General features: G+C 33.5%; 4 protein-coding genes across 8 annotated transcripts in view; all 4 read right to left on the bottom strand.

The window, feature by feature from the left end:
- The window catches only part of LOC105116054 (F-box protein SKIP16-like), a 4,818-nt gene extending 2,552 nt beyond the window's left edge, over nt 1-2,266 (bottom strand). Inside the window, exons 1-2 of one of the 2 annotated variants that reach the window (XM_011013209.1) lie at nt 1,952-2,266; nt 269-991 (exon numbers count right to left, since the gene is read on the bottom strand). In XM_011013209.1, coding sequence (XP_011011511.1) covers nt 269-991; nt 1,952-2,155 — 927 coding nt within the window. In that variant the 5' untranslated portion in view covers nt 2,156-2,266. The remainder of the gene's footprint in view (nt 1-268; nt 992-1,951) is intronic. The other variant, XM_011013210.1, reaches the window with a different exon arrangement.
- Nucleotides 2,267-5,400: 3,134 nt separating this feature from the next.
- On the bottom strand, nt 5,401-6,449 carry LOC105116062 (probable beta-1,3-galactosyltransferase 16). Its single transcript, XM_011013228.1, has one exon. The coding sequence runs from the start codon at nt 6,447-6,449 to the stop codon at nt 5,412-5,414; it is 1,038 nt and encodes a 345-aa protein (XP_011011530.1). The 3' UTR covers nt 5,401-5,411.
- Nucleotides 6,450-6,845: 396 nt separating this feature from the next.
- LOC105116055 (flowering time control protein FPA-like) lies at nt 6,846-14,576 on the bottom strand. 3 transcript variants are annotated; one of them, XM_011013214.1, is made up of 7 exons: nt 14,196-14,576; nt 11,632-11,877; nt 11,303-11,377; nt 10,052-10,971; nt 8,539-9,517; nt 8,137-8,401; nt 6,846-7,185 (listed from the first exon to the last, which is right to left on the bottom strand). In XM_011013214.1, exons 1-6 carry the CDS (start codon nt 14,499-14,501, stop codon nt 8,150-8,152), a joined length of 2,778 nt encoding a protein of 925 aa, XP_011011516.1. In that variant the 5' UTR covers nt 14,502-14,576; the 3' UTR covers nt 6,846-7,185; nt 8,137-8,149. The 3 variants fall into 3 exon arrangements, with proteins under 3 accessions (XP_011011516.1, XP_011011517.1, XP_011011513.1); XM_011013215.1 differs by lacking the exon at nt 6,846-7,185 and adding an exon at nt 7,216-7,430; XM_011013211.1 differs by lacking the exon at nt 6,846-7,185 and having other exon boundaries at nt 7,966-8,401.
- Nucleotides 14,577-16,446: 1,870 nt separating this feature from the next.
- On the bottom strand, nt 16,447-22,181 carry LOC105116056 (3beta-hydroxysteroid-dehydrogenase/decarboxylase isoform 3-like). 2 transcript variants are annotated; one of them, XM_011013217.1, is made up of 12 exons: nt 21,681-22,181; nt 20,588-20,677; nt 20,328-20,461; nt 20,004-20,174; nt 19,726-19,842; nt 19,540-19,619; nt 19,071-19,266; nt 18,401-18,512; nt 17,775-17,949; nt 17,366-17,522; nt 17,134-17,200; nt 16,447-17,035 (listed from the first exon to the last, which is right to left on the bottom strand). In XM_011013217.1, exons 1-12 carry the CDS (start codon nt 21,946-21,948, stop codon nt 16,842-16,844), a joined length of 1,761 nt encoding a protein of 586 aa, XP_011011519.1. In that variant the 5' UTR covers nt 21,949-22,181; the 3' UTR covers nt 16,447-16,841. The 2 variants fall into 2 exon arrangements, with proteins under 2 accessions (XP_011011519.1, XP_011011518.1); XM_011013216.1 differs by having other exon boundaries at nt 18,395-18,512; nt 21,681-22,180.
- Between the last annotated feature and the right edge of the window lie 1,312 nt (nt 22,182-23,493).

Genomic DNA, 23,493 nt, shown 5'->3' on the forward strand with positions numbered 1-23,493 from the left:
TCCCCCCCCCCCCCCCCCCCGGGGCCCAAGAATTGATGAAATTTCTTATTTGCAAAATTTCAACCCAGGTCTATGTTATCCTGCTCAGTTCTCCAAGAAGTCATTAAATTCTACATTCCAAGTTAACTCGACAACCACGTATTGCATACAAACCTTGCTACATGGAACGCAAAAAATAAAATCCTATCCAAAGACTGAAGAGGAGGAAAACAAGAAAAAAAAGCCCTGATGTAAAACTACACGTGCAAGCCCATATACAATTGCTTACCTTTACACCACTGGTTACAGCAGTTGAACAGAGAGGAGATTCTTCTGGAAACTGAGAGATGCTTTTAATATTTCCTTTGCTGAGAAGTTTGATCATGCCATTGTGCAAGCGACGGCCATGTTCTTCTAACCATAACAACATAGCATCCTGTTGTTGGTCACTGTTGAAATCATGGACTGGACTAATCAATGCCTGAGGTACACATGGCATCATTTCTGCATCTGTTGGAAAATTCTGGGTCCCAACATAGAGTTGGCCATCAGAACAGTTCAGGAAGAAAAACTTTCCAATGTATGAGGATGAAGCAGCCACAACAATATACTTGGATGTATCGGGTAAGTTCAGGTGCCGCACTATTTCCCGTGTTTTAGAGATTACCTCACGTAGTGATAATAAGTAGACATTAACCGAGTGATTATAAAAACAGTAGCCACCTATCAGGCCCAATGGACAACCAGCCATGCCACTTGACGGATTTTTGCCTGAGAAATGTTGACCATCATGAAAGCGATAGAGGAGTCTTGTGGGAAGAGGCAACTTAACTTTCAAAATTCTTTCCAACTTTTGAATTTCAACTTCTGATGCACCCTTTCCTAGGGTAGCCTTAACTTCAGGAAAGTTTGCAGTCAACCAGCTCGTGAGTCTGTCCCAACAACTTTTAACTCGCTTTACAAGGGGCCAAGGATACATTCGAAAGGCTTCTCTCCATAATGTATAAGTTGCCTGGAGAAAGAGAGTGTGTGTATGTAAGTAAACATTTATGATGCCATCAGATGATTATAATATAAAATCCGAATCAACAAGGCATTAGTCCAAACTACAACTTAATGTCATCAAATTGAAACCCTTTTTCAGTAATCTCTAACTATGGCCATAGGCAATTACTACTTCTATAATCCTATGGATCACACCATTCCTGATGACCTCAGATAATTTTCTCCAAGATTTAGATGAATAAATATAAATTTCACTAATTTATTAAAAAAATGAATAACACATACCAAGAAAAAACAATAAAAATATGTGCACAGTGATAATTTTCAGCTTTTGGACTCGATGAAGGTCAAGCTAGGCGCCATCCCACCCAATTCATCATATTTTAAGATTAACCAGTGACCCTCATAAGAATAAACCAAAACACACGCTTCCTTCTTGTTTGCATACATGTCCACAAAGAAATCAGCAAGCCACAAAACCAAATTCTCAAGGACAAGGACATGATTGATTACCGTTCCAAATTGCACATCAAGACAAACAATCTAGTGCAAACAACACTATAAACTACCAAACTTTCTTCATAAAGAGAAAAAAAAAGAAAGCCAGAAAACAAAAATCAGCAACAAAACATACCAACAAGCTACAAGTCCAAAGGGCAAAGCAATTAATTGATTACAGTTCCAAGTTAATTCCAAATTATACATTTTGACAAGCAATTCAGTGCAATTAACACTCTATAAAGTTCTAATTAATTTATTACAATTCCAAGTTAATTCCAAATTACACATTTTGACAAGCAATTCAGTAAAATCAACACTCTATAAAGTTCTAAACTTCAACAAATTTTCTTCAATGATTGGCTGCAGAAAGTAACTACAAAGCTCCAAACTTTACCAAGAATTCATCATATATAGAAAACCAACAAGAACCCAGAATGTAAACATGATTGAATTTATCGTAAATTACCTTAAAAGAAGGCAGATGATTTCCATGATGGTCAAGAGGAGCAGAAAGATCAAGATCTTGACGACAAAATAATAACCAGAGAGATTCCTCTGAAGCTAAATCCTTGAACTTTTTACTGACACATGATACTTTTACTATCTCTTTTGGACCAAGTTTTGTTAAGATTATGTTCAGAGCTAGATCTCCCACTGATTCCAGCCCCATGTCTCTGTCTCACTAAATTATGTGTATGTTTCTCTTGCTGATTATGACGGGGGTTAGTTTTAGTTTCTTGGTTTTGCTTGTTTGTTGTGTGGGGATAGTAACGAGAGTGTGTGCTTAGTGGTATTCTAGTACATTACCGTTCCTAGCTGCAAGGGAATGCTAGAGACAATTTTTAAGTAATTAGATATTTTATTAATTATTTTATATTTTTATTTTATAAAATAAATAAATATGAATAGAAGAAAAAATTGTGATATAATTTTTATAAATTATAAGTTTTTTTTTCAAATTGGATCGAGAGAATAACTAATAAAATTTTATTAATTATTTTTCAATAACATAAAATTTCCTTATAAATTACAATTATAATAACAATTACATTACAAAATATACTAAAATGCTTAGCTAAAATGGATTTTTCTTTCTCTTCTCAATTTCTTTTTTTGACCTTTTCAATTGAAGCATTTGATGATCACTCTCTAAAAATTTGTTAAAGAAAAATAAAATTAAAACAAAAGGACTATAATGTAAAATAAAGAGAAACTACATGACTAATTTATAATCTATTGGTGAAGTTCTTTTTCATCCTTCTACTTTGCTTTATTTTTCTCTATCATACATATTTTTTATAAAAATTTAATTTTGATCTAAATTTTTATTTTTTAATATTTTAATCTCTTAATTAAAAAGAAAAAAATAAAAAAAAATAACTTGAATACAACAACAGGAAGAGGTTATCTATTTGATCACTTTTAAAAAACAATACTCATCGTTCTTGATATAAGTATGGTAATTATTATTTTTTAAAATGATTTTTATTTTAAAACATATTAAATAATATTTTTTATTTTTTAAAAATTAATTTTGATATTAATACATCAAAGTAATCTGAAAATATTAAAAATATATTTTTTAAAAGAAAAAAAAATTAATTTTTTTTAAAATTTTTTTCTGAAATACAATGTCGAACACACCTTAATAAGATGAGTTTAATAGTGATGAGTTTTTTCAAGAATTATGTTTAAAAAAAATCTTTTAATTTTTTTTTCCATATAAATTTGTGTTTTTCAAGAGATTTTGGGGTGTTATGTGTTGGTAGATTATTTTAGTCTAGAGAGATTTTTATAGTATTTTAAAAGTATATTCGAGATGAAAATAGCTTGAAAACCCTATCTCTTCTTCTTTTTTTTTTTTTCTTTTTTATGTTATAATCACTATAATGGTAGTTGAAATTTGAGATGGCGTTGAGGAGATGATGCATCTTTTATTATATATTTTTTATTATATCATTAAATAAAAAATAATATTAAACCTATATATATAAAAAGGGTTTTCCTTGAAATAACAGGGTTGCTCGATGGCAAGAGCCGAAAGATTCCTCTCAGGTTAAATCCTTGAACCTCTTGATACTTCTACTGTCTCTCTTTTTTTAAAAAAAAAAAAAAACCCTAAAAAGAACCCAATTAATTTTCATGAATTATTGTTTACAGAACAAAAACACCAAAGAACACCCTGAAGATCCCATTAAGCCCATCAAATCCAGGTGGACGTTAACATTCAATACTAGAGGGACCAAAAAGTAACTTCATCAAATCCCCAAAGCAAAATATGGGGAAGAAGGGTGAGATCCATTTGGAGTTTTATAAAAGGCCTGCCATTTCAATTGTTTCTTAATTTTGGTCCCTAATCTTCAATTTTCAATCATATTATTTCCTAAAAAATAAACCCTCAGCCTTTTCTGAAGATTATAATAACTAAAATAAATACAAATAAATTGTGAAGCCTAATCCTTAATAAATACAATATCAAAAAATTAAATCAAAATAAAAAAAACAAATTAAAGAATCAGATAAAAAAACAAGTTATTATGTGAATCTATAATGACATGTGAGGTGATAAACAATTAAATGAATCATTTTAAGTTATGTTTGATAAGTGTTCTAGAATACATAGATATAAAATAAACAAAAATATATTTGAATGGAAAGACAAAGACATTAATATAAAAATAAATCAGATTTGGATGAATTTATTATTATTCTAGAATTAAAGCAACAACAACATCTAAGTGGGGTGAATTAGGTGTTTCACTAATAATAATAAATATTGCAATTAATTCAATTAAACACAATTAATTCTTATATTTTTTTTATATTGGGTGAATTAGGTGTTTTTACTCTTAAAATAGCTTGTTTATGATATATATTTAAATTATATATATATATATATATAATCTTTTAATCAGATAAGTTACATATATATTTTTAGCAAAAATTAATTGATTTATAATTGTTATTGTTTATTTGACAGCTAAAATGACCAATAGATTTAGATTAATCAAGTCAATCAATCAACCTGTTTCTAAAAATTCTTAGGTTTTCATCCATGATAAACAAGCAATCAATTGATTTACTTGATATCATCAAACATTCAATCAATTTAACTTAAAATTCAGTTTTAAGAATTGAAAATTTATTGAATTTTAAACCTATTAAATGCATATCAATCCTATAATATATATAATGTGAAATATGTAAATTTATTTTAATTTACACTATGAAGTGAGATATGAATATTTATATAATAATACTAAAATAAAGACTTAATTATCAAGGATTCAAGCATTTATTTCCAGAAAAGAGGAAAGACACAGGGATATGTCATTTTTGTATCAATTATCTTCGTCTTTTTTGTTCAAGGCAATAACCAAATCCTAACATATAAACAATTTAGTCAAGATTTAATTAAAAAATAATTCAGTTTTATGTTGTAAAAGCTAATCCAAGAATTAAGATCCAAAAATGCTAAATTAAAAAAAAAAGAAAAAAGGAAGGAAAAATAGTTTTTTTAATTGAATTTTCTATTTTAGATGTAGTGAATTATCTATTTTAGAAGTAGAAAATTTAATCTCAACCCACTTGGAGTAATATATAAAATTAAAAGATCATTTAGAGATTTGACAAACAAAATAAAAAAACAAAAGGACTTCTTAAATGGTAAATTCTAAAAGAGATTATACATGTTCTTGATTGGTTTATTAATTTATCAATAAATTAAGATGTGTTTTATTCTTGGTGGAAAAAAAGAAAAGTAATTAAGATGTGTTTTCAATTCAAGTACATGATTCTAGCGCGTACTATGGGTGAGGCACATGCCCTTTTACCATTGTGCTACAAATCTTACAAGATGTCGTGCCATGGATTCCCAGGTCTCCTTCAAGATCAGTCATACATGACGCATCCAAAAAAACAAAAAATCATACATGGTATAGTTTGGAGTTGTTAAGTTGTTTAGTTACATTAAAGAATTCAAGCACATTCAGCCATTGATCCCACCTCTTAAGTCTATGAACTGCCACAGTTTCTGGTATGAGCTCATGCGAGCACCTCCCATTTGTTCCTGGATAATCATACATTGCAGGCTTGTTGGAGAACCTGTTTTTGGCCTTGTTTCCCATCTTCAACCATTTCCCAACCATCTTGTCTTCTGGCCCAACTGTGTTATTCTCAGGGATTTCAGACTTGCCAATCCATTCAACAAGGTCCCAGGACAACAAAAACCCCATCCCTGACATGTAATCCGCAAAGGGATTCATGCTATTGCAAGGGATTACAAAACCATAATACAGGTCTTGCCATGGTAGTGGCTGTAGTGACAAAGACAATGGCTCAAGCCTAATGAAAACATCATCATCAGCTTTCATGACATAGTCATAATGTCTTGGTAGGATATGCGGGAGTGAAGAGAAGTATGCATAGGTCTTGCCATTGTTCATATTCTCAATGCAATCAAGAATGATGATGTCGTTGAAACGAAGGATTTCTAGAGCTATGAGTACCCTTTGTTCAGGCTTTGTGAGATTGCAAAATACAAACTTCACATCAATTTCAGCTATCGAAGATGCTTGGATTCCATAGACAAGGCGAAGGAAATGGCGGCGATCATAGTTATCCGGGCAGGTTAAGATTCCGATCAGGATGCTAAATTTGGTTTCTGTATGAGGTGTTTTGGTGAGTGTAATGGAATGGTTGTTGGATGAAGTTAGGAGAAGTGATTTCACTCTGATGTTGAACAAGATGTAGAAAAAGAAAAGGAGGAAGAGAACAAGAGATGGCAGAGCAATGAGAATCACCCTCCTTTGCTTCATTATGGAGGCTGTTCTTGTGATAATGGCTCCAAGGCTGGGAAGATAAATATAAGAAGAGGGAAGATGCGGGAAGTGAAATCCATGCTCTGCTCTGTCATGTTTTGGCTGACAGCCCTTTGTTCGAGGAACTTTTGGTCTTGTAGTCATGCTTTTCTTCATTACAAGAAAGTATCAGGAGTTACCTTAACATGTGATCTAGCTTTACAGAGTCGTTATCGCATTGCCATTGTTCTGTAGATTAGAGTGAGATAGAGAGAGAACATGCTGTAACACCTTCAAGCATAGGGCTCACATTTTTGGGCAGGCAATTTTTAGATGTTTGATCAATTTGGCGTTCTACTTTTCAGAAATTAATTTTTCTGGTGGCCTCTCCAGCAAACTAGCAGAAAGCATGTTTATATAAAAGATGGTGGTCATCCAGCGGATCAACTCGGTGAACTGTTGACTCAAAGGATGATGAGGACTGAATTTAATTAAAAGAATATCATTTTATTTCTTAAAACAATATCATTTTAAAATAGAAAAATAAATTGGCTAACCCGAAATTTCAATCTTAGACTAGATCAGACCTTGAGCTAGGTCTTATAATATTAATCTACAACTCTAGTTTTAGATCAAATCAGATCATGAGCAATAACTAGAAAAAATTGAATTTGACTTATTGAAAGAAAAGAAAATCTTGGTAACTCCATGTTGAGAGAGAGGGGAACAAACCCATTTACATTCCTCAATTGACTACAAAATCAACCCAACCCTACCCAAATTCAAACCCTAGACAGCTATGATTTTGCACTTTCTCCTTGATATATATAGACAGAATAGCCAACCCTGGTAGTAGATTCTGTACAGAAGCCACTTGAGAGGAAAACTGGGTTCCATTTACCTGCACAAGGCAAAAGAAATCCTTGTTAGGTTCAATTCAAGATGCACAACACAACCAGTTCTTACTTTCAGCCAGGTTTCATGCCTGACATAGCACAGCATTTAACAAACAGGAAAACCTATTGAAGGCCTTTCTGGATTGGAGCATCATAGAGTAAGCCTATGCTTTTGGACCCCCTAAAAGTTGAGAAAAAAGGCTACACCGATAAGCACTAAGTGCAACTGCTAGATTGTTGAAGGCACCTCCTGCAATTGCCATTACTGTCATAATTGTTGGTCCAAATAGCTTGGATGGGAAATGCTACATAGATAAATAACTACGACAGACAGTTGACCAACATGAATAGCCTCTCTTTGACAAAATTCTATAGTGTTTGAACTGTAATTACCAATACTTGTAGCATGGGAGAGAAATAGACACAAGGATGGGTCCATGAATAAATCGGCCATTTCTTCCTGAATCAAATCCCTTGTATCATCAAAATATCAAATAGAACTCCGATAATTAAGTTCTAACCCAATATAAAAGCAAGTCATCTCTTCCTGGGCACCTTAAAAAAAAAAACTCAAGCTCCTCAAAACAGCCTTGACAATTCTGCTTCCCAACATCTAACTTTACTATGTCAAAATCAATGTACAAGCACTTCCATGGATTTACTTATCTGCACATCTTTGTTTCCTATATCAAAGCATATCCTATATCAAAATGACAATCACAGCAGATCTGAAAAAAACTTCAATAGAAATGGTCAAGTAGATTAAGAAAGAAATAAACATGAAAGACAAAAGTTCAGTTCTGTATTGTACCTGTGAGTTAAGATCATAGACAAACAACTAACACATTTAATCAATTGAACAAACAAAATTTACCACATTTACAGCCAATATATCACTTCCATCTAAAAGGAATCAACAATTTATTGAATCAACAAGTCATAGCAGAAATAATTACCTTAAGAGAGAACTCATTGCTGATTCCCAGATCCATGTGCATCAGGGTTGCTAGTATTCTGCTGCTGCTGTAGCTGGAGCAGGAGGTTGGCTGCAAACTGCAGCGTTGACTGGTATCTCTGATTCTTATCAGCCTCTGAGATACCCAGCCCAGATACAGAAAGAGCAGTTTGGAATTGCTGCACTTGACTGGGAAGCTCCCCATTCCCTCTGTCTACAGATGGTGGGATCCCAGAATGGGTCTGGGAAAAATTGGTGCCCTGAACCTGAAAAACAAGGTATCAGTATCATTAGGTTTCTGAATAACTGATAGACTGTACGGCTCCATAACATATGTTCCATGGACCACCCCATAGCCTTTCTGAGTGCTATAAGGAACTTTGAACAGATTTTGCTGGCTGACCTGTGGAGACAAAGCAAACTGTCCACTTTGAGAAGGCATGGAAAAGCTAGTCAATGGCCTGGATGGAGTTACACTCTGATGAGACAGGCTGACAGTAGAATCTTGGATTTGACTGTTTCTAGGGACCACATTTGTTGAATGACTATATGTGCTGGGGACAGATGGGCAAGGCTGGAACTGAGACTGAACCTGCACCAGATAATTCAAGTGGTTCCCAAATTGTAAATGACTTGTATTTCCAGAAACTTGATTATCATGCTTCCATCCCTGAGAGGAAGTTCCTTTATCAGGGATAACTGAAGAAAATGGTGGCCTGACAATAGGAAAGGCCAATTCTGGTTGGTAACTTTCTGAACTAGACTGCTTTTTTGCAGGCAGTAAAGTTGAAAGAGTAGCAATAAGATCAGGTGTCAAAAATCCAGCAGAGGACGGTGCTGCACTGTGATTTGAGGCATATTCTTGGGGGACTGGCAGCACTGCATGGGACACTGATGTCAACGGATAAATTGGTTTTGAAGGAAGCTTTGAATCCTCATGCAAAACCCTGTTATGATGGATTGACATCACTTGCTCCTCCTGCTGATGGAGCAAATTATAGTCAGCTTCTGGTGGTGAAATCTGATTGTTCGTGTACTGAGAAAAATGGATGGGCTGAGGCAATTGTTGCTGCATTGATGTATTGTTAGGGGCCCGATGCGGCAACTTGAGAACTACACCATACAGGCGTTCAGGTCCTGCAACTTTCAACACATTCTTTAAGAAATCTGATGGGGGCAAGAGAAATAGAGTGGTCCCATCATCAAACTTTGCTACACCAGCTCGATTCTTCGAACCCAAGTAATGCAAAAATTCTGTATAGGAAGCAAAATCATCCTCACTATCTGGTAAGAAGAAAACAATGTCAAACCCAATTGCCTCAGCATAGTGTTTAGCCAGCACATCCAGCCCCGTCCTTGCCGTGCAATTTATGACAGGAGGTCTACAAAATGGGAAGATCACATGTTAGGGTGGAAAAGGATGTTACTGCTCAAGTGCATGATGGAAAAGGTGAAATGCTAATGAGAACAAAGCCATTTTTGATTGGTATCATCCAGTGACAGCTAATTTTGAAGCCAGAGGAGAAGACTTGGAGTTAGTCAGGAAGGAATTAGGAAAGTTGTAACTCAGAGTTAGCAAACTAATATTTATGATGCAAAAAGATGTTTCAGCAAAAAACAACACCAGGAAATTTAATGATGATAGAGAAAAGGCATTATGAGCAACTTCATGCAGACATTTAAGGTAAAGAGTTTTTGTACATTTCAAGGAAATTTAGCAAGCCAACCGACCAAATCTCAGCTTCTACAACAAGCAGAAACAAATAATTCTGTAAGGGAATCTATTGGGTGAAACCATTTTACATAAAGAAGCATGTGTTATAAGTAAACAAAATTAGATACAGGCTACAACATCTCAAATGCTTGCAATGTGTAAAAGGCAAATACAAATTATTATGAGCAAAATTCATACTCACATGTCTGATTCTATCCCTTTTCCTACAGGGACACAACGGGCATGGCATACAGGCATTCCACCCTTGGCCACAATCCCACGCCATATGAAATTATCATCAAAATGACCCTTAAGCCTACCACCAACTGGACTAAGACTGTTATTCCCCTGGAAACTTGGATATGCACCTCTAGGACCTAGCCCATATGCTTTGTCCAAACCCAAATCACAATCACCCATCTTTCTAGCAGGAAAAGAATCATCATCATCAACAGACGGAGCAGAATCAATCCTTGACCGCTTGGCGTCCCTAGGAAACTGGCTTGGATCAAGCACATCCCAACCACTAGAAACTGACCTCATGGGTGGCCTGATACCTGAAGCAGGAGAAGAGAGGATTCCAGATGCAGGATTTCGGTCGCTATGTGATGGAGCCAAATCATTACGTTCTCCACCTTTAAGTATAGGGTCAAAAACACCTTGAGGACCAAAAGGCCATACTGGCAGGTTCGGTCTATGAATGCCACTGGGTGGAAATTGACCAGGAAAATTTCTTGGCCCACCAGGTTGATCAAACATGATGTCCATAGGCGCAAAAGGATGTTTGTTGAACATTTCCAGCCTAGGACCTTCAACTCCAGGATAAAAACCAGAGTCCTCTTTCCCAGGTGCCAATCCACTACTTGAGAACATAATTGTGATACGAGGATCACTGAAAAGCCGCCCTTGCAACCCTTCTTTGGCACGCCGGGCTTCATCAACACTTCTAAATTCCACAAATGAATAATGCCTCGAAGGAAAGCTTTTAATTTTCTCAATCTCACCAAAAAGAATCATGGCATTATGTATCATTTGTTCATCAATCCGCACAGAAGGAGGATATCCTATCCACAAAATATTGCTGGGTTGGCCATCTTTCCGCTCCCCTGGAGATTTAGGTATCTACAACATAAAAAACAAAAATTCAGAATATAATCCACATGAACAGACTACAAACAAACAAAATCTGGCTCCTCTAAGCCAGTTTAAGCATTACCGACCAACTAAAAATCTATTCAAATATCACTGCGTGAAGCCAAGTTTCTCCCACAAAATCACAGAATAAGTTCAGGCTTGCAACTCCAGTCTGCAGTACATGCTCCTTAAGGTTGTGAAATGAGCACAAGGGCATACAACCAGCAGACATGTAATAAATTAACATGCTAGTTAAGGAAAGGAGAAAGAAGAGAGCTTTGCAATTGTATTGGAATTAGGGTTGTTCACAATTTATCACCTGAGGTCGTCTTTCTCCATAATGTGTTGCTGAAAACTGATCCTGTCTTGAATCATGAAAGTCGGGTAATTGTTCCTGAAGCCAGTAAAGAAAATGTCACCTCTGTTTATGCAATGGACTGAAACGGAAAAACGAAAAACTATACCACTCAAACATAAAGGATCCATTTGAAAAGAAACAGAAAAAAATAACAATCAGGGGTGTCATAGGAGGACAACACATGGAGTACATGCCAGAATCACTTCAGTTTTCTTGTATTATGGAAGCTCTATCAGTGAAGTCCCTAGGCCAAAAATAGATATAAACACGTTCAAAAGATATCAACTTACTCTTCTTGAGGATTGTGCTCGAAGGAAATCCACACGTAACTGATCACCACCAATTTTCTTCCCATTCATGTTTTTCATGGCTTGGGAAGCATCTTCCAGTTTGAAATACTCAACATATGCAGTATTTTGATCTCTACGAAACTTGAAATCCTCAATTTTACCGAACTTGAGAAACTCTTCTTCCAGCCATTCCTCAGAAACTGATGAGCCTATTCCACCCACCCATAGATGCCTGCTAGGTTTGGCCTGAAAGAAGAAGAAGAGGAAGCTCACCCGACATATTATGCACCAGTAAATTCTTAAACACATAAAGAAAATAAAAAATCCTAGTTAAAATCAAGGGACACGTGCTCAAACATGTTGCCTGTATTACCATTTTCGAGACCTATTACAAAAGTAACTTCATAGTTACCAACTTGTCAATTTTCCATTAGGAGAGAGTTTACAGAAACAGACAGATTCTTGAAAACTTGCCACTGTACAATCATTTGGTGAGAAAAGATGATATTATAATTCTTTCTTCATGTTGTTCAGGTTGATAGCAACGAAACTTACTAAGGCTTTCAAAGGAGTAACTCCATTTTCTTTCCTTTTTCCTTGACATGATAAAAGAAGACAATGATCTTTAAGAGAGGAACTGCTTTAGTACATGTTTCTAGAGTATGAATCTCTTAATAATGTCTTCGGACATGCTCCAATTTGCTTTTGAAAGTTCTATCTCCCACATGTGACTAAGTACAAAGATCAACGGGAAGAAGCCAAATGTTTAATTGAGTATTTTGATGGCTAAAATGGTGCAGATTCCATTATGCAGCTATTAAAGACCTACTTTAGCTAATAAAATCCTAAACTATTCCTGAGGTAAAATTGTGTACTTTGTCAAATTCAAGAGATAAATCATATCCGATAAAAAAAAAAAAAAAAAGTTTTTCATCGCTTAGGATTTATCTTCAAATTCATAAAATTAAAACTTTTGCATGTACCCCAGGTACATTCAAAATTTAAACTTTATATTTAGATTTAGAATCCAAGGGCTTTTCCTTCTCATCCAATACTCAGCAGCCTGCAATTTTGGTTATATATCCTTTATCAATGAAATGTCATGAATGATGACTAGTAGTTCCCACACGGTAGACACACGATTACGAGCTTAAGGCGTCAGGTAGCGTTACACATACCCAATTTAGAGATCGATAATACAATGCAAGGCTGTAGTCATTAGTCGGGTAAGTTAATTGAAATTAACTCCAGTTAACAAAAAAATAAATTAATATCATAAACAATAATGCTTTAAAAAAAAACAATGAAATATATAATCAAATTATAAATCAACCTAAATTTTAACCACATTACTTCTTTATTATGAAACTTGAGTTTTTAATCAAATCACACCGGATCTTATTTTTTATGAAACCTATTCTAGGCTGATCTGAGTTAAACAAAAACGTTATGCATATATTTTGGATTGGCAAATTCACGTTTGTACATCTGATAAATTTCCAGAAATTATCCCTTTTCCCTAACTTTCCTCTTCATTTTTTTTTTTTTTTTTTGCATATTCAATGATCGTGGTAAAGCTCTGTATCTAGAGATGCAAGAAACTTATCATGTTAAAGAAAAACCATTGGCCCTAATGGGATTTGACCACCAATTTGCTGTCTAACAGCAACTTCACGACATCCATTGAATGGATTGACAATTGGATTTAGCTTTGCCAGCCATTTACACCGCAGACAATTATGATTTGCAATTCATTAACGAATACAATGGCGAGGAAAAAGAGTCGGACAACAGCTATATCCTCTTTCCTCTTTTTCTTGATGATGTAGAATGGAATGTGAATTCCTTTTTCCTCTCTTCTTTCTTAATGATGCTGAATGTAATATGAATTTAATAATTGTTGGAGTGGAATACGAATTTTTGTCGGGCAATAGTGGCAGTTTTTAGGTTGCAGTTTGACAAAAAAATATATAAATTATAATTTTTTTAATCAAGATTTTTTTCAAGTAATTCTATAAAAATAAGATGTAGTACGGGTTAATTATCCAATAACACTTTTAAAACTGTAATGGAGAAAAAAAAAATCAACTACGACCCTTTGAAATTTTTTTAAAAGAATCTGTTTATCTTTTTACCTCTATCAACCCTCTAATTAATCTCTCAAAAAGTAACCCAAAAAAACTGATAATAAATCATTATACTACAATAATCATATTTTTTAAAAAAAAAACCCAATTTTCAAAGGAACCATAATTTCTCCTCAAACCATATTTTTATGTGGATTTCGATTTGATTTTGATAAGGAAAGCCTTGCATGTTAAATCAAAACGCCCCATTTCAAACAAAATCATCCACGCTATCTCCGATCCTCTGTTAAGGGGAAAAAATTATTTTTTTGTGGTTAATAAATTCTGTTATCTCCATCACCAGACGCAAATAAATAATATTACACAACAAATCAATCATCAAATTCAAAAAAAAAAATCCACAAACCCAAAATCATCAAAACCCAAAAAAAAAAAATTAGAATTAAAAAAGTTAATAAGATGAAAAGAACAACAAACCGGTCTAGCAAACTCGATTTTAATCTGATTTCCACGAAGAGAAGTCCCTTGTAAGGCATCTTTAGCTTGTTTAGCATCCTCAGCACGTTTAAAGTAAACAAACCCATAACTTCTTGCTGTATACGTCGTTACATTATCAATCGCACCGTATTGCGCAAACAATTTCATTAGATCTGATTCTATTACATCTCTTGATATGTTCCCTACCCATAAATTATTCGATTCTCTCCCTTTCATTGAGTCTTTCTGGTCTGTCTCTGATTTTATAATTCCCGGTTTGTTTGATTTAATCGGATCCGGCGCCATTGGAGGGATTTTGAGAAATTAGGGCTTTGCCGGTTGAAAAAATTAATTTCGGGATTTTTTCTAGAGAGAGAACACGATAAATAGTAAATACGACAAAGGGAGGGAGAGCTGTTATTTATAGGGGAGGTAAGGTGGTGAAACGCTTTGTCGTTTCTGTTTTGTTTTAATCGCTGTGGGTGTGTACATCAGTATCAATTTATATATACCTTAATTAATTTGAATTTTAAATTTAATAATTATATAAATTTTTAATAATTCTAAAAAAATATAAACTTATAATTATTATAAAAAAAATTTAAAATTTAACTGGTTAAATTATTCTGAGTTGTGTTCTGGGTTTTATTGTTGGGTTAAATAGTGATTTTTAAAGATTTTTCTTTTCCTTTTACTTTTCTAAAAGTTTTAATCATAATTAACGGACAGGAAAAAAACAGTTTTTGAATTCTTGAGTTGTTTAGTAAACATAAGAATCATGATTCAATATTTTTACAAAAAAAAAAATTATAATATTTTGTTATTTTTTATATAAGATATTAGTTGATTTAGATAATTAAATTACTAAAAACTCAATCAAAATAATATATCATTTAATTTAATTAAAAACTCACCTTAGATCAAGCTTTAAATTTTTCAAATTAATTTGTTAAGTTAAACCATGTTTAGGAATTATAATTTTAAAAGTGAGGTGTTGTTTTTGGCTAATTTTGCATGATGAGATACATATGTATTTATTACTGTTGTATTTAATATTTTTTAAAATTATTTTTTATTTGAAAATATATTTAAAAAAAAATTAAAAAATTATTTTTTATATTATCATATCAAAATTATTTAAAAACATTAAAAAAAAACATCAAATCAATTTTTTCAAGTAAAATATACTTTTTAAACTATTCTTAAAAACAAAAACGAAAACAACTGTACTCACATATCCTCACATACTCTTTAAAATGTACTTAAAAACAAAAATAAAAACCATTGCATTCACGGATCCTCACGTACATCTTTACTAGATGAGTATCAAACAGATTATTTACAAGTTTTTTTTATTATTATTAATGATAAGATTATTTTTTTGACTTTTTTCGTATAAAATTAAGTTATTTTCTTATAGAGTATTAAGCTATTTGTATTTGGATCTGTACATTCAAGAGAAAATAATTCTTTTTAATTTTTTTTTAATTCAAACAGAATGGTAGGATTGAAATAATATTTATGTACCAACCAAACTATATGACGAGATTATAAATGATTAGCAAACAATTTTTTACCATTTGAGTAGACACTCTAATTTAGGAATATTTTAAGAATTACTTAATATTATTCTTAAGAATTAAGACATTAAAGATTCTTTCTGTACAGGGTTACAAGGGCGTGGGACTCACACATATTAAAATAACAACTTTACCTGTTTTTCTTTATATTTATATGGAAATTATTTAATTGGTAGTGTAGGCCCTTTTATAAACACTTTTAACATAATTTTGGAATTTTATTAACAATAATTTTACTTTTTTTCCCTTTTTTTTTTTCTCTTGGATGGACTCTAATAAAATTATTTGTGCGTGATGAGAAGAGTGTGACATCCACGAACTTGAGGAATAATTTATTTATGCTTCCATATACATGAAGCAATTATTAATTATTAAAGTCAACTTGACTTTACAACTTTAGATTATATTGGATATAAATTAAGTCAATCAATCTTGATAACCATTCTGAGTGAAAATCTAAAGTCTACTTTAAAAAATTTCAAATCAATTTCAAGTTTTTTTTTAATAAATTTTTTTAAAGTAATATCATTTTAGATTTACCAAAATCAACCCCTTATCCAACTAATTTAATAACTTTGATATATCATCCTTGTAAGTTTTAGCATTTCTACTTGCAATAAAACTAAAAAAAGTGTAAAAAAATAGTGAGAATTTTACATCTCATTGTCAAATATGAAACGTGACCCAAATTGTTTAAATTTCTTTAATAAACTTGTTTTTAATGAGTTCCTATGAGATTGATCTGGGTAGAGCATATTTCACTAGTCAAGATCAGAGACATCAGAGCTGTATATCCGAATGCAAATCATATCTGAACATTCTCTCTCTAGTATTCCACAGGAGTTACAGACGTGTTAACAGTAAGGATATCTACGACTATCTGTCCTTCGGAGACTAGCAAAAGGATACGGCTTGTACTGTATTAACATACCTCGTTTTTTTGTTTTTCTGGGGATGCATCTCATCTCCATAGAGCTCGTTTCGAAGCCTAAATCGACTGGCATATTGTGTATGAACAGCTTGAATTCTGTATTTGAGTTTAAGAAGATTTTGATCCACATGCTGCTTACTTTTCATCATTTACCACCTTGCCATTCTCTTTCCGCAGCACTCCCCTGTTTTGTAGAAATGATGTCATAGATGCAGGAACATAACTCGTCAGCAGTCCCTTTGTTAAGCTGAAGAGCATCGCTGTTAATCCATCGATTTCTGATTCGTATTGTTCGTAAACGAAGAAGGCGGTGAAGGCAAAGACCAGAGCTGCATTTAGTTCCAACAAGGTCAAACTTGGAAACAAACACGAGTTGATCATGATAAAATAAATAAAATTTGGGATTTTAAAATAAACTGTTCCCTACCTAAACCTATTGCCACAGCCAAGGATTCCACCAGGATCCGCTTAACGAAATAGAGAAAAAGTACCACCTGAATTGATGATAAAAATTATTTGGCAACAGAATTTCCACAAGAAAATTACATCCATTAAAAAAAAAGAAGAAGGCTACACTAATTGCGTTCTAAATAACAAAAATAAAATAGAAAACTGATAAAATCACTCAAAATGTAAAAAAATGCTATCATAATCTATACCTGGAAGAATTTGTTCCAACCCTCTCCTTGGGCCAATGATCTTATAGTGTGATGCCCTCTGTTCCATAGACATGCTATGGACATTATAGAATCTCTCACTGAATTTTCTGAAATTTCAAACGAAGACAAAGATATCTTCGGAGTGTTGAAACTGGAACTGTTGCAAAAGCATCACAATCGACAGACCAGATAAAACATTCAACACAATGATTTTGATAAGAACAAGTTTTAGAGCAAAAACATTTATAACACTCACATATTTTAAGTAGGGAAAAAAAAAAGGGGGGGTGGGGGGGTGGGTCAAGATGAAGAGAAATATATACATGTTAGAAATTTGAAGAAATTATATAAAGTTACAGAGCCTGGTAATATTCAATCTCAGGCCTTCATTGACGTTGTTAATACTCACATCTTTGGAGGTAGATTGGCATATCCATATAGGATGGTTGTCACTAAAAGCAGCAGGTTGGCAGTGGATGAGGCAAATGTTTTTCCAGAAAGCAAAAACCAGTAAAACAACAGGACAAGAGCAACAAAACAAGTAAATGTTTTCTTCTCATCTCTCCACAGCAAAATGTCTGAAACTGCAAAACGAGAGTTTAAGTCATTATAGTGACAAAAAAAGGCACCTTACTACAAAATATGGTTGAAATGATGTATAACTAAAAAGAAAAGGCTAATGCAGACAGAAAGTGGTTTCAGTTGAGCATAGACAAAACCAAAAAGATTAGTTGTGACTAATGCAACAATAGTCATGGCCATTCAGCTAAATACATCAACCTCATGCGACTTGGAGGCTGAAATCAGGGGTAACCTGGTGTAAAAAGGCAATGCATCAGTGTGAACAATGACACCCCTGCAAGAATCAAGACTGCAAAATCTATCAATCTAAGCCCAAATCAATAAAACCTCACTTCTGAAAGTTTCATAGGTCATGTTGGTAGAGACTTGAACCTACAGCTCTATAATGCACTACCAGTATTACTGCACAGCCCAATTTAACTTTTACATAACAAAAAAAATCCCAACCTTTACCACTGCCCAGCAGCTTCTCAGCTTTTGATTGATCTTCAAAGTTCAAGAATCTTCCAAAAGACGAATCCTTGGCCAAATGAGAGAATGATTCAATAGTCAATCTGATGCCATCCTGCTTATTAACCAACACAAACAATAAACTGTTATGTTGTAGGTGTTCCAAGACTTTAAATTAAGCTATTGAAACATGACAACGCACTTTTCATTTCATTTGATGTCCATCATAGGAATGAGTGCCAGCTGAAAAAAGGCTGGTAATCTAAAGTCACTTTGACTTTCAAGGAAAATGTTATCAGAATCAATCAAGCATGTTAGACTGGCAAGACCAATCAATTGTTGGATACTGACTGCGTATATTTGCAAAGGGGCCACAACATCAATTTTCCTTGCCCCCAGGTAAATATTGTTCTTTTAACATTACAAGGAATAAAAGTTAATTAAATAAAAAAATAAGAAATATGATAAATTGGCCTACAAGATAAAAGAAACTCAAATGGACAAAAGTGCTGAATGTTGAAAAATCTCAAAGCTTATAGGCTCAAGAATTATGAGGATAACAGAATGGCCACAAAGATTGGGCAAAAGAACTAAGGTTTCTAAGAAAAACATTGATGATTTGACAATTACGAGCAAGAAAGACATCAGGGACCATACAGTTAACAAAACTCACTTCCAGAGAGACAACTGGTGAGTATCCAATGTACTTCTGAGCTGCAGAGCAGTTAAAAGTTCTGGTGCATGAGGCTAAATGAAAGAAGCGAGCTGAGATGTCATGGTTATATTTTCTGGAGCCAAGCTTTCCACGAATCCATTCAACAACCAAGAGAACATAGCTGACTATCCTGGCAGGAACTTTTATGGAAGGTCTGTAGTCATAGTAAATACAAACTCAGATTCAGATTGCAGTATGAGAAAATCCAAGACAAGCATACAAAAGAACAAAAACTAAAAAAGCATGCTCCCATCTTAGAGCTGAAATCTAAGCCTTTCAACACCAGGTTGAGCCTTAAAACTGGTTTACAATCCCTACATTCAGATTTTTTAAATTATACTGCTGAAATTCTAAAGATCCTGCAGCAGCCAACACACCACCAACCTAGCATCATTTGAAAAAGAAAAGATCAGTATGCTTACTTTACCTTTGATACCCCAAGCCTTCTAATATCAATGATACAAATTCCCAAAACTTCATAGGTTCAAGGTTCGTGATGAAAAATGCCTGCATTTGATTGAAAACAAGGTAATGTTTTCCTTACACATTTAATGTCACCAAACACAGAAATTAAAGTGTTCACCACACATGACCATTAAGAATATTGGAATACCTTTCCAGCCACAGAGATCATCTGAGAATCTAGAGCTTTTGCTGCACAGATGTGGGCATGAGTAACATTCTCAGCATAGGTAAAGTCAGACATATTGTCACCACTTCCTATAATAAACTGAAATGAGAAACCACATCACTTCAAAAGAATTCAAAAACCACAGTTCATGCTCATGGAAAGAAATTTGGTGATTCAATCACAGTGGTATAAGAAGTTCACAAAATCAATAAAGCATGAAAAATCACACAAAAGATGCTGAGCACAAATAGTCCTCAAACCTTTGCCCAGCCAGATCTTGCTAAATTCACTAAAAAAGGAACAAGCTGAGTGTCCCCAGGTCCGAAGACATTGCTAGGCCGCAGTGCACATGTTAAAAGACCGCCAATGTTGTTAGCATACAGGACTAATGCTTCTGCTTGAGCCTTAAGATCACTCAGCATGTCTGCAAACTGTATCATGATTAAAAAAAAAATACCAGTCAAAAGGGAAAAGAAAATTACATTACACAGTAGAAAATGTAAGAAGAGAATTTCATTCTCCAAAAAATAAATGAAGAAGAAGAAGAAGAAGAAGAAGTGAAATCTCTAGAGCAACAAACATACTTTCCAGTGGCATAGAAAAGACTCGTCCCTATTACATATATCGCGTGAACCATAAAAAATTACATCTGCAGGACTGTTATATATAAGCTGTCTAACTTTGCATTCTTGGCAAGCATTGATGACATTTTTAGCACCTGTATAAAATGAAAACAAGCAATCAGACAAAAATTATTCTGAAATGTTCCACCCCCAGTACCAACTACCCCCCTCCATGGTGCATGGTTTTAATATACTGAAAAAAGTAATAGCCCATTAATTACCTTGAACTATAAGCATGTAGCAATCATAGAAATCATGTTTCGGTAAGTCAGTAGCTTCCATGTAAAATACAACAGATGATCCTTCAACAGCTGCAAAAAGACAGACATTTCGCTCTCTTCATTTACATATCATCCAGAAAAAATTAACCAAATTCAAATTTCCACCCACGAATTTTCACGTTATTCAGATATCCATTTCTCCCATTTTCTCAGCAACCAAACAAAGAGTCCCACCACCATGAGCATCTAACCATTTGTTAAGAAGCTAAAATCACTCAAGAGTTTCATGAAATAATATGAACTTTACAGGGCTAACACTCACACTACATTGAATAAATAATTCAAAACTTAACTTTGCTTTCTTTCTTTCAATTTTCTTAGAAACCAAACAAAAGAAACTCACTCCAGAATCCCACAAATGACCTTCCATCACTCGTTTCAAAACCCCAAAGCTACAGTAAACTGAACCTCAGTAACTCTCTTCAATTACAAAAACTATAAAACAAATTGAACTCTAACTTAAAACAGTCATGGACTTGCACAGATTTATTTCATCACGGTAATTTTCTCTCCATTTCTTTCCTTTTATTTTTCTTTTCAATTACCTTTTTACCAGCCAAAAGCACATGATATTCCTTAATATTTTAAATTTCGAGAAGTAATTGAATAAAAGATAGTAACTTTACAAAATTTCAAGGAGTTAAACAATTAAACAAATAATTTACAGCCTCATTTTACCAGGGTACTGCCAAGAATCACCGCAGCAATCCAAAAAAATTGCATTTTTCTCTCATTTCCCCTTCCTTTCTCACACTTTCTCACCAACCAACCATACAAGCACACACACACACACATACATACAGCCAAAAGGAAACGGCACCGCATTTGAACACCTCGAAACCTCCTAATTTTTCGTTACCTTTAGTGATTTGAGAGGGATCACGAACATCGACTTGACAATAAGAAGCAAAACCGGACGCAAGAGCATCACGAATTCCTTTCTCACACTTTCTCACCAACCAAGCACACACACAGAGCCAAAAGGAAACGGCACCGCATTTGAACACCTCGAAACCTCCTAATTTTTTGTTACCTTTAGTGATTTGAGAGGGATCGCGAACATCGACTTGACAATACGAAGCAAAACCGGACGCAAGAGCATCACGGAGGACAGAGTCACCATGATTAGAGTCAGCATCGAGCTGCAAGGAGTGAGTCGAATCGGCGACTCGAACGATCCAGTCACCGAGTTGAAGGAGACGTGTAACAAGCGATCGGCCTAAAAAGCCCCGGCCACCAAGCACCACGACGCAAGCTCTTTGGCCTCCTCCAGGGCTTATCAAATCGTCGACGATCGCCATTTTTAGAGGATTTGATTAATGTTCTCGAGATTTGGGGGTTTGGGAATTTTTTATAACTGAAGAAAGAATTGGCGGGGAAACTGTGCATGCGTTTATCGAGACTCTTAATTGTTGGTGGGTCCTATAGGATCTGCTTTCCTTTTTCTTTCTTTTTTCCTGCACATAGGTTGATGGTGAAGGGTATATTCGAAACTCGGAATCAGTTTATGTGACAGTTCTAAATCTCGATACGGAGATTATCTAAGTATAATACTTGGGTTATAAATTAATAGTGTTGGCTCTGTTAATTAAGAATAATTTAAATTTAAATATTTTTTAATAAAAATATTTTAAAAAAATATTAATATATTCCTGATCAAGTTTTAGTTAGGTTAAAATTGCGAATTGATTCAAATAAGATTAGATTAATTCATTCTTCTTCTTTTTTATTTAGACAGATTACTAAGTTATAAATCCTCCAAATAAGACATTTAGATTTTATAACTGGATTTATGCATCATTTAAAATTTATGTTTATGTGTTTTTTATTATCAAGTGTGTTTCTTAGATTATGTAAAAAAGAAAAAAGATTTATAGCATATTTTAAATTATTAATTTGTTTTTATTAATTTATGGTTGTGGTTGTTTTTTAAAGTATTTTTATTATAAAATATATTAAAATAATATTTTTTATTTTTTATAGTTATTTTTTAAATCAACACATCAAAATAATTTAAAACATAAATTTAAAAAAAAATACAGATTAATCACATTTTCAAACACTCCTTTAACCTCAACTAAGCTATTCCAGCTATATTTCCATATTTGAATTTAAAAATAAATCATATATATAGTTAACTAGTAGTCTAGTGCATTCATCTAGTCCTTTTTGCTTATTTTATAGACACACAAAACTTTAAAAACGAGCAATCCTAAAATTCAATGGATCAATATGGGGACCAGTTGAATAAAACAAAAGAAAACATAAACTTTGACATAAAAGCTAACTTGAAAAGGAATTTGCTTTCTTAAACTTCAGAACATCCTCCTTCTAGCCCCCTTTTCTTGTTGTCTTCTAAACAAGGTTGCACAGAATTTAAATAATTTCCTGTTTAATGTTTTTTATATAGTTTTAGATTAAAAATAATTGTTTAAAATTAAAATATATATATTATTTTAATATATTTTCAAATAAAAATATTTTAAAAAACAATTATTACCATATCCTCACTATTATATTTAGATCCCATCTGCTTGACTTTATGATGCAAGCTTATGTAGCATGTTACGAGGTTTCCAAGGCTACGAGGTTCCTAATCCTTCTTTGTCTTTTTCCTCAAGTTGATACTTCGAGTGAAAGGATCCTTAGTATATAATTTATATAGTTTTGATATGCATAAATGATATGTTTTTAATCGGAATTAAAGAGATCAATTTATTTATATTAGGAGAAAGTTGACCCGTATATTAATTTTATTTAACACTCTTCAATTAAATAGGTCAACTTGAAAGGTTAGATTTTAGATTAAATAGAGTGGAAGTTGATTGAATTATCCTATTAATTTG

The sequence above is a fragment of the Populus euphratica genome, unplaced genomic scaffold (assembly GCF_000495115.2).
Source record: "Populus euphratica unplaced genomic scaffold, PopEup_1.0 scaffold844.1, whole genome shotgun sequence".
Classification (NCBI taxonomy): Eukaryota; Viridiplantae; Streptophyta; class Magnoliopsida; order Malpighiales; family Salicaceae; genus Populus; species Populus euphratica.